The sequence below is a fragment of the Arachis stenosperma genome, chromosome 1, assembly GCF_014773155.1.
Source record: "Arachis stenosperma cultivar V10309 chromosome 1, arast.V10309.gnm1.PFL2, whole genome shotgun sequence".
Lineage (NCBI taxonomy): Eukaryota > Viridiplantae > Streptophyta > Magnoliopsida > Fabales > Fabaceae > Arachis > Arachis stenosperma.
The window spans coordinates 124,030,323-124,042,171 of record NC_080377.1 but is presented as its reverse complement, the minus strand read 5'-3'; the positions used below and the strand labels follow the sequence as shown (position 1 = coordinate 124,042,171).

The 11,849-nt window shown below is 32.6% G+C and overlaps 1 protein-coding gene and 1 pseudogene across 1 annotated transcript; both read right to left on the bottom strand.

Moving 5' to 3' along the window:
* Positions 1–200: 200 nt before the first annotated feature.
* On the bottom strand, positions 201–1,454 carry LOC130933709 (uncharacterized; annotated as a pseudogene).
* A 9,878-nt stretch (positions 1,455–11,332) lies between these two features.
* On the bottom strand, positions 11,333–11,806 carry LOC130941371 (uncharacterized). The gene is made up of 2 exons (XM_057869852.1): positions 11,568–11,806; positions 11,333–11,480 (listed from the first exon to the last, which is right to left on the bottom strand). Exons 1-2 carry the CDS (start codon positions 11,713–11,715, stop codon positions 11,353–11,355), a joined length of 276 nt encoding a protein of 91 aa, XP_057725835.1. The 5' UTR covers positions 11,716–11,806; the 3' UTR covers positions 11,333–11,352.
* Positions 11,807–11,849: the final 43 nt, after the last annotated feature.

The window sequence follows — 11,849 nt, the reverse complement described above, 5'->3', positions numbered from 1 at the left end:
TAAACCTTAATTAAAATACTTAAAATTAATATAATTAATTTTTTTAATAATATTATTTAAATTTATAAATTTAAAAATAATTCACTATTAAAAGATATTAATATTAAATAAATTCATACATAACAATAATACACAATATATAATTCGGAATTACACTAATTTGTAAAATTACTTAATACAAAGAAAAACATAATTAAGCTCTATAGTTGACAACAAGCATTGTGAAATTGCCATATGTGTTCAATCAAGTCCTCTTTCAGTTGTCTATGCTGCTGCCTATTTCGAAATTGGGCATTTCTTTCGAGAAATTGATGGTATGGTGCAAAATCTTCCTCTCCCAGCTGAGGTTGTGATAAGCCATTTTCGACATAATCATACTCTAAGCCTTGAGCAAAATTTCCTGCATAAGTGTCTCTTTCATCCTTAACAATCATATTATGCAATATAATACAAGCTCTCATTATGTTGGCAAGCTTCTTCTTTTCCCAAAAGCGAGCTGGACCACGTATAATTGTAAAGCGTGCTTGCAACACTCCGAATGCTCGTTCCACATCTTTTCTTTGACCTTCTTGGTATTGTACAAATAACTTGTGTTTCTCCCCTTGTAGCTTTGATATTGATTTGACAAATGTGGCCCATTCAGGATAAATATCATCTGCTAAATAGTATCTCATAGTATAATTATTACCATTAATAGTATAATTTACCTCCAGAGCACGGTCATTTAGAATATCATCGAAACTGGAGAACGATCTAACACGTTGATATCGTTATTTGAACCAGAAATTTCAAAGAACGTATGCCATATACAAAGGTCTGAAGATGCTACAACCTCAAGTACTATGGTTGCAACCCCATGATAACCACTCATGTACATACCTTTCCACGCCTTTGGACAATTTTTTCATTGCCAATGCATGCAGGCGTCGTACATCATTTGGATTTGGTTTTCGCAAGTATTCATCCTCGAACACTGAAATGACACCTTCAACAAATTTTTCCAAGCATTTAATTGTAGTGCACACATAATCATCAACAGCATCAGCTGCTACGCCATATGCTAACATCCGTATTGCAGCAGTATATTTTTGGAGTGGTTACAAGCCTCTTCTTCCAGTTGCATCAACCCTCTGTTGAAAATACGGATAGACGTTTGAGAGAGCGTCTACTATCCGAAGGAACACATGTCTTCTCATTCGAAATCTCCGTTGAAAAATGTCAGCATTATACACCGGTTCATCTGCAAAGTAATCTTGGAAAAGGCGATCATGTCCTGTTTCTCGATCTCTGTTGATCCATCTACAAGGAGTTAGGATAGAACTTCTATTGATATCTTCTTCTTCTGAATCTTCGAATAAACACTCATCGATCCAATTATCTATGAGTGTGTTATCTTGCCGTCTTCTTTTTCCATACAAAGCTTCATTAAACATATCATCAAAATTTCTAGCCATATCTTGAAATGTAATTTTTAGTACTCTTTCGAGGTGAGAAACAAGAGTTGAAATGGAGTTGCAGAGTCATTGATAGTTGATATTTATAAGTGTGATATTTATAATTGTGTCTGCAACAAGTACCTACTTCTCAACGGCTAGTTTTACAATGGCTACTTAACGGAAAGTTTTGCAACGGCTACTTAACGACTAGTTTTGCAACGGCTACTTAACTGTCACTTTCATGAACAATAACAGCACAATAATATTGACTAATTTAAAAAGTTACATCAGAAATGAATAAAACAGACTACATCACATACCAATAATACGCAATAAAAATAAGAACATACTATGTAACTCTACGAATACAAGGAACTATTAAATAAACCACTTCGCGATTATTTTCTCACATGCAATCTCATGAAGAGCTCGTCGTTTTTCACTCATTGTAGACATGTCAGCATTAAGTATTTGCATATCCATTTCCCTTTCCCTTTCCTTAGCCATCCTTTCTATTTCCCTTTCTTTTGCATTTATCTCCATTTCTTTAATATACCTCTGAGTTTGTAATTCTTGTTCTTTCATTGCCGCTTGAGTTTGTAATTCTTGTTCTTTCATTGTCGCTTGAATTTGTAACTCCTTCTCCTTCATTGCCATAACTTTTGCTCTATGTGCCCTCTCTTCTTCTCTTTCTTTTTCCCTATCCATGTGTTCCTTTTCTCTAACATTCTTAATATCTTCCATGAGAGATAGTTTTTTAACAACCGATGATTTTTTTCGTTAAGATCTTCAGACATTTGTGCTTTTCCCTTACCATTTCGCTTGCTCTTCTTTGATCCTTGTGGATGAACGGAAGAGTCCACACTGGGTTCGTCTGCTAACGGTGTATCTGGGTTTGGTGAGGATGAGTATGCTTCAATTGCACTAACCTTGGTTCTCTTTGAGCCTCCACTCTGTGTAGGTAGTTGGCTTCTCCATTTTTGCTACAAACAAAGCATGTTCTAATGCCTCTCAAAAGTGAATTTTTGACCATTTTTTTTTTAAACAAAGAAGCTCGACACAATAGTGGAGCGAAATAGTCTGTAACATAAAAGATAATAGCAGCACCTATTTTAAACACCTAAAATTTATCCCAATGTCATCTCCGGCATTGCCATCAACAACTAAAGGGATCCTGACTCTCCCACTCCTTGTAGCTGAGGGCAGTCAAATTGATTAGTTCCTCTACACCTTTTGCTGTGCTCTGAAATAACCTCCTGTTTCTTTCCAACCAGATGTTCCAAATCACCGCAAAGAAACTGATGAACCATTTCTTACGCTCCTCCTTCCTAGAAGTTACACCTGTCCAGTTTAGAAAGTGTTCCTTCACTGTACCCGGGAAGGACCATTGTCTGTCAAATTCAAATACCCAAGCACACCACACCTGCCAAGTAAAGTTGCATCCAAGAAACAAGTGGTGAATAAGTTCAACATCCTTATTGCACAAGAGACAGACATTATCATTCGGATTTATAATTCCGAGACGACCTAATCTTTCCTTTGTATTCACCCTGCCTATCAAGACAAACCATGCAAACAGCTCAACTCTTGGAGGGACTAACCCTCTCCAAATAGTCTTGGTGAAGCTATAACTGGTTACATTATCTGGGAGCGTTTCTACCTGCAACACCTGCACAAAACTGTTAGTAGAAAAAATTCCTTGTTTGTCAAATTTCCATACCACTCTATCCTCTCTGTCAAAAGCTAGTTTCACCGGTCTTAGAGTGTCATGTAACTGGTTTACTAATTCCAACTCCCATTGGAAAAGCTCACGTCTCCATTGGAAATTCCAAACCCACTCTAGCCCATCCCAAAAGCCACATACCCCTATGACTGATCCTTTTTGGATTGAAACCGAGAAGAGCCTTGGAAACCTGTCCTTCAGCGCACCACCACTCAACCAAATATCTTCCCAGAAGTGAGTTCTTCTTCCATCACCGACCTCCATAGACAAGCCAGTTATCATCTTGTCCCTTATATGTTGCTCCTTTATCTGTAGCTGGCATATATCTTTCCATGGACCCCCTCTAGTAGGTAATCTCTGAGATGATAATAGCGTATTAGGAGAAAGATTGTTACAGGAGCACACCACCTTCTTCCACAATGGGCACTCCTCCTTGGAGAACCTCCACCACCACTTAAACAGTAGTGCTGTATTACGAACCATCGCATCTCCAACACCTAACCCACCCATCTTCTTTGGGGCTTGGACCACCTCCCAACTAACCAAAGCCATGCCATTTCTGCCATCCTCCTTACTCCAAAAGAACTTTCTCTGTAATGAAATAAGCTTTTCCGCAATAGCTTTCGGCATCTTGTATAAGCTTAAGTAATATACCGGCAGACTGTTTAGTACTGCTTTGATGAGCACCAGCTTCCCTGCTTTGTTTAGCACCTTTGATTTCCACAAGCTGAGCTTCTCCTCCACTTTGTCTATAATTGGCTTCCAAGTCTTAACCAACCTCGGGTTTGCTCCTAGAGGGACGCCAAGATATCTAACTGGAAGAGCATCTTCCTTACATCCTAGCAAGCTGCACATACTTCGAACCCACTGCCGTTCACAGTTGATTGGTATCAAGCTGGATTTGTCAAAATTGATACTTAAGCCCGACATCAACTCAAAGCATTGTAGAAGCCTCCTGTAATTCTTAATGGTCTCCTCTTCCGGCGGACAGAACAGCATCGTGTCATCAGCAAATTGAAGATGTGACAATTCAATATTGTCTCTTCCAACAATTAAGGGGGTTATCCGGCCGTTTCTGACTGCTTCTCCAATCATTCTGTGTAGGACGTCAACAACAAGCACAAACAAGAATGGAGATAGAGGGTCACCTTGTCTCAGACCTCTTTCCATCCTAAACGGCTTCGTTGGTGAACCATTTATCAACACCGACATAGAGGTTGTGCCGACACACTCCATCACCCATTCCCTCCACCTTTGACCAAACCCCATCTTTTGCAGGAAAATGTCTACAAAACTCCACTTGACTCTATCATATGCCTTTTGAAAGTCCAGTTTAATTATTGCCGCTTCCTTTTTCCTCATTTTGAGCCAATGTACAGTTTCACATGCAATAAGTGCCCCGTCGTGTATTTTTCGGCCCTTGACAAACGCACTCTGAGTCTCTCCAACTAGATCTGGCATAACTAATCTCATCCTCCTAACCAACACCTTAGAAATCACCTTATACACACAACCCACCATACTAATTGGTCGAAGGTCCTTGATTTCCTTTGCCCCAATGAATTTCGGTGCCAAAGCCACCCAAGTTATATTAGTATCGGCCGGTAGTCTAGAAGTCTGAAAGAACCCCTCCTTATGTTTCGACTAATTTTATCGTAGCAACCAGCGAATTGTGCAACAGCCTTGTTGATCTTATACCATCGTTTCTTACATGCAACTACCCCCTTGTCATGTCGGAGCAAAATTCTACACAGTACCTGTGAATTTGACTCCAAAATGTTTTCCCCTTTTGATCGGTACTAACTATAAGGTCAGTTGAAACATTTAACCATACACTAATCAGCATCTCATCCTCTTTCCAATGCTAGTGTTGAATACTATCTTGCCTCCGATCTTTAATATCATCATCATTGAGGTCGATAACATCTAATCCACGAGGGTTTGCAAAATATGAATATTGCAAATTTGGACTAGATTGTATCAAAGTCTGAGAGGATGGGTTAGAAGAGCCACCAACACCAGATGAGTTATGTCTTGATGCACTGAATTGAGTTGGAAACGGCAAATATATTGGAGTAACATTTTCAATAAAGGGGTTAAATATGGATGAAAATAGAAAATGTGGTATTTGTGAATTTTGATTTTGTGGTCGGAATATAGGAAATTGATTATTGTAAGGAGATTGAAAATTGAAATTAGGAAGATTTTGTGGATTTGGATTTTGAAATATATTTGGCAGTGTGAAGTTTTGATTGGGAACTTGAGAGTTTGAGGTTTGAGATTGTTGAGTATTTGGAATTTGAGAAAAGTTTTGTAAATAATTGAAAAAAGAGGGGAGTTGGTTTGGATCCATTTTTTCGAACAAAAAATAATATCAGCAGAACTTTGATTTCGTAAACTTGGAAGAAGATAAAGAAGAGTAAAAGACAGTGTGAGAATAGACGTGTATGTAAGTGGTATATATAGAGTAATAAGGTATTAATTTATTAACAATAACGGTAACATAGTAATGACTAGTTTCCAACGGCTAATTTTGCAACGGCTAGTTTTGCAACGGCTAATTTTAATAATGTGATTAGCATTTTAAATTTTAAAAATAAAAATTATTTAATAAATTAATTATGATTTAATTATTTAATTATGTAAGTGTTAGAATTTTAATTATTTAATCTAATTAATTATTATAATTATTAACAAATTAATTATGATTTAATTATTTAATTAATTATTATTTAAATAATTAATATAAATTATTAATTAAATAGAGATATAATTATTTAATATAATTATTTATTATAATTATTACTAATTTAATTATTATTTAATTATTTAATATAATTATTTTATTATTTCAAATTTTATATAATTATTTATTTTTATAATAACTTGTCAAGTGGCAAATTATTATTGGTTACAATAAGTCCTCTGAATGAAAACTTTCTCTTTTTAAATTACGTGCTGAGACTCAATCATATTATATTCCAACGTTAGGTTCCCAAATGTCAGCAAAAATTGAATGAAACCCAAACGTTGAAGGTGCTCTAAGTAGCATAAATTAATATTGTCTTAATACTTGTGATTATGTTTATTGGACTTTTCAATGAGCTAACCAAATTATTTTGTAAGTGTGAGCTACATTTTCAATGTGAATTTATGAAAAAAAATTTATTTGATTGACATTTTCATGATAATACAAAAATTGATTCCTTGAAAAACAACCTTGTATTTATAACAAATAAATAATGTACAATGATATAAGTTTTTATATTATAAATAAAGAAACGTAAGATTAATTTGTTCTCGAATAATTTATTATTTATAAAACAAGAATATATATTTTTTTAAAGAAAGTCATGACAAGGAATTTAAATAAGTATTTAAAATAAGTTTTTAAATATATTTTATTTTATTATTTTTATTTATTATTTACAGCACCAAAAAATTTATTTTTAAAGTAAGTCATCATTATAAGAAATTTAAATAGGTATTTAAAATTAATTTTAGTGACTAGATAAAAGAATTTTTACAATGTTCAATTTATAAATTATGGAGAAATAAGTTTTAAAATATGATATTTAATTAATCGAAAAATTTTTACGAATATTTTTATAATTTAATTTGATACACTGTCAGTATAAAATATTTTATACGCACATTTAATTATGTAAGATCATATTAGTAAAAATAACTATATTTTATATTGATTATGTGAATAGTCATTCAAAAAAATAAATATAATTGTACGATAATGTAAAATATTTTACATTATCAACATATAAAAATTAAACTCATATTTTTAAAAGTCCAATATATTTGCACGTAAATTTATATAAAATTTGAAAATGAAAACATAAAAAAAGAGATATATAAAAGAAAAGTGAAATTTAAATTTAAATTTAAATTTAAATTAAAATTAGACGAAAATTTGGGAAACAGAAAAAATTAGGTAATTATTAAAACAATTATTCTCTATATACAAGCGTTTTTTTCATACAAATCTTTATAAGTCATTTATATTCACGCACTTTGTACCATTACTGCACGTTCTTCTTCTTCGTTACCTCATCATCAACACCACCTCTTCTTCCTCCTCCTCTTCTTCCTTCTTTTTTCATTGCAATTTCTTCTCCTCCTTTCTTTTTCTCTTTCTCCTCCATCATCAGTTATTTCGTTGTTGAAGATAATGAATAATTCAGGTTCAAATTGTCAATTGAACTAGAATGAAATTGATTATTGTTTTGAATCCAATCAAGTGGCTGATATGTGGTTTAATTCAGAAGAAAAAAATGTAGTATTAGAAGAAATATTTTTCTATATTTATAGTAAATTTGGGTATAACACGAAGATATTTAGGTGTATTTTAAGAATATTTTATGTATTTTATTTTGATAAGTTCTGCATAATTCAAAACTTTTTCTCTTCCTCTTTCTCATCTTCTGCTGCTTCTTTTTTTTTCATCATCATCACTATCTTCTTTTTTTTTTATTCATCTTTTTCTTTTTGTTTTACCTTCTCAAGTTTCTTTTTGTTTTACTCTCTTGACAAGAATAAAAATAAAAAAATAAACAAAGAAGAAGAAGCACATAATGCTGCAAAATTACTTGAAAGATGATGAACTTACATTCATTTAACTAAAAGAAAGAAAAAAAATACGGAAAAGAAGAAGAAGAAAAAAATGCAGCATTAGAGAAAATATTTTTCTGTATTTACAGCAAATTTGGGCGTAACATGAAGATATTTGGGTGTATTTTAAGAATTTTGAGTGTATTTTTATTCTGATAAGTTCTGTATAATTCAAAACTCTTCCTCTTCCTCCTCCCCATATTCTACTTATTCTTCTTTCTCATCTTTTTATTTCGTTTTCTTATAATTCTTCTTAGGAAAAAAAATCAAATAAAGAAAAAAAATACATAATGTTCCAAAATTAATAGAAAGAGGAGAAGAAAAAAATGCAGTAATAATAACAACAATTAAAAGAACCACGATGAGGATGAAACACCTGAAGAAGAAGAAGGAAAGCGAAGAAAAAAAGAGGAGGAATGCAAAGAAGAAGGAGAAGGAGGAGGAGGAATAACGTAGAATACAAACGTTGAAGAAGAACCGTTTCTCATTTTACGCTATTCAAAGTTAAAAAAGAGCGTGTTTATACGCTCTCTAAATAAGGATTGTTTTTGTTGAGATTAGACTTATTTGTATAGACTTATATATTAAAAAGACTTGTATGCATAGCAAATCTCGTAAATCTTTTATTTTATCTATTATTGTTATTATTATTTTTTATTAGACCAAACCTATTTTTAATTATTTCATGGACCAACAAAACATTTAGGCTAAATCCAAACTCAAAATCCTGAAATACATTTAAAAACTCATTTTAAATACCTATTTAAATTCTTTATCATGACTTTGAAAAAAAAAATATACCGTTGCTTTATAAATAATGAATTATTTGATAACAAATTAATCCTACGTTCTTTGTTTGTAATATAAAAACTTTTTATATCATTACACATTATTCATATGTTATAAATACAGTTATCTTTTAAGCAACCAATTTTTGTATTGTCATGACAATACAAATTGAATAAATTTTTTTTTATAAATTAACACTAAAAATTTAGTCCACATAAAAATAATTTGGCTAGCCCATCAAAATGCTCAATAAACATAATCACAAATATTATAGCAATATTAATCTATTTTACTTTACCTAATCACTCTGCTAAATCCTATGTCTGACTTATGACAAAAATTATCTATACGTGTAGCCACAATACTCATACACGTTATCCATCCAACAAAGACACATCAATTTCTTACATACTGAAAAAATTTGCTTTCATCACGATAACATTACCCTAAAAAACATACTTCCTCAAGCACACTTGAACACCTTCAAATATGATTATAAACTAAGATGTCTAATTTTATTCTTCGTTGATATACTTGAAATAAGTTTAAAGTATATCAAAACAATTCTGCAGGTCTAACAAAAGTTAAAATTAGCATGTCCGTGTCAATTTATCATTGGTCTCGAGACACCATACAGCCATACTGACTCTCTTTGGCAGATAAATGACAAATCCAAATGTTATGCAATGTTCTTTTGTCTTTTGTTTTTTTTTTTACGATATTTTATAATTTAATAGATTAAAAATTAATTTATGATAGATTTAAATTTTATTTAAAAATTTATCACTGATCAATAAATTACTGAATACATAAAATAAAAATTAAATTTTTAACACTTATTTAAATCAACAAATAAATTAACCACTTGACCAAATATTCTTTTTAATCTTTTAAATACACCTAAAATAAAAAGACAAAAAAATTTTATCCAATTCCATTTTATTCAATAAATAGGTTCACCATTAAGAAACTTCAATCAATAAACAGGCTAAGCACTAACGGTGGTTTGGATTCGCTTAAGTAAGTCTCAAGTTTAAAGCCTATTGTATGTAGTTATTCTAGTTAGGAGACTCGTCACCGCAACTAGATGCGCAACCCATGTCACATTCGGACTAGTCGGGCAAAGCTCCAAATACTGGACAAATAGGGATGACAAATGGACCGAAACCTGTCAAATCGACTCACATAATTTACCAAAAAAATGGGTCAAGCTGAAAATTTGAAACCACCAAAATTAAAAAGCTTGCCCAATCTATTGACTTTGGTGGGTTTCGACGGGATGGACTTCTGCAGCGGACCCATCTTTTTTTTCTTTTTAAACTGAAGATGTTGATAAGTTATAATTTAGATTATATTTTATGCTTGATTTATTAGAAATTTAAAGATATATAATTATATGTTTTGGACAATATTTATTTTATTTCTTATAATATTAGTTTTATTATTTTATTTCAAAATAGTTTAGCTGATGATTATATATTTATAGATTATATATATAACAAAAAAAAAAAAAAAAACAGAATTGGCGGGAGCAGGGCAACTGCCCACCGCCCCCGGGGAGGCAGGGGTTGTTTTGTGATTTGCCACCCCTACGGGCAAGCAACCCAAAGAAAGTTTAAGAAAATAAGTACTAGTTAGATCACTACAACTATGTGGCAATGCACGGTAATTTGAAATTTGAAAGTAAACGCACTTGCAGATGGCAAAGAAAGAGTAATGCATTAACTTGATTGACTTTTGTGTTAGAGAGGAGGGGACTAGGGAGAGGTAGACACGTCTTTAAATATTTAAGTCCATTCTGAATTAGGGGAATTCTTTGGTGTCTGTGATTTTTGTGCCTAAATTACCTAAAAATAAAGATAGAGGATGGAATCCACTTTTTTATTCTTAAATTTTATGTCTAAAATTTAGGCACCATAAAAATCCCCTCCAAATTATCTGTAACTTGAAACTTCTGATGATGTATTCGGAATCTATCATTTAATACATTTAGATACCAAGATACATTGAGTATATTTCTATCATGTTTCTAAAATTTCTAAAGTGACATAATTTGTAACAGAGGAGTTGATTCTACAGGGTCATACAATATAACTGCAGCTATGCACCGGAATATTATCAATTTTTAAAAAAATTTCAAGCAAAAAAGTTTCCCAAGATAGGTGAGCTAATGGCCTAATGCGTACAGTGAAGGGAACAATTTTTCTATGGCATGACAAAGTTCCAGTTTCCTCCTACTCTCAGATCCCATTCCTATAGACCGGATCATCTTTTTTCTGTCCATATTATTGAGCTCAGGAAATATCAAGCCGAGTTTCATGTTATTTACCAGTAATGTGATTATTGAACTTAACCAATTTACTTTTGCATCGCCTCCATTCAAATTCAATATAATATAGAAGTGACATTCTTTTTTTCTGAATGTAACATAATATAATATAGCATAGCACCAGCACATCATTAGTTCATTACCCTTCCGCAATTCAAGCAAAAGTTAACACAATACAAGAAAACAGAAGACATAAGAAGAAAATCATTCACATTCACAGGCAACAAAATCATGTGATTTGTTCTATACGGCAGCATTAATAACTACATAAGAAAATCACTAATTATTAATTTATTATGTTTCCGTTGAAAGTCTGAAACCCTAGCACCACATGCTTGAATAAGATTAACCTAACTAAATATTGTCACTATAGACAATTAATTACATGTATAATAAGCACACAACCGAATCGTGAATTCATAATTTATTAAAAAAAAAAACGCACACGAATCCTAACCAGCGACAGTGGAGAAAATGCGACGGAGGAGCTTACGGCTTTTAGCAGCACGGATCCCTGAGTCAGACTCGTCGTGATACCAACCGACCGATTTCTGAGCTTCGATTACGATCTGTGAGAGACCTGGAGCGAAGAATAACAGATTAATTGAAGAATAACTGTAGAGAGAGAAACATCGGAATGAAATTGAAGGTGTATTGGTATTATTACCTTCTCTAACGGTTTGCTTGTTGTTGCGAATGTCGTGGACGGTAGCGGAGATTTTCCAGTACAAAGGGCGACCGATGTAGAAGAGAAAGAGAAGCAAGATAGCCACCATTGCTACGCGGAATACAGTCCTTGATGTCCTCGACGCCATTTTCTTCTCTCTTCTCTTCTAAGAGGGGGAAGAAGAAGAAGAAGAAAGATTGTGCGTTCACTCTTCTTAGATCTACTTAAATACGTCTAAACCCCCAAGTGAGTGAGGAGTTCCACATATCTTTTTAGCTAAAT

Excerpts from the sequence above, each read along its gene's own strand:
- LOC130941371 (XM_057869852.1), bottom strand. The coding sequence starts at position 11,715 with ATGGCGTCGAGGACATCAAGGACTGTATTCCGCGTAGCAATGGTGGCT. Across the intron at positions 11,481-11,567 it reads CAAGCAAACCGTTAGAGAAG|GTCTCTCACAGATCGTAATC; the intron begins GTAATAATACCA and ends TCTTCGCTCCAG.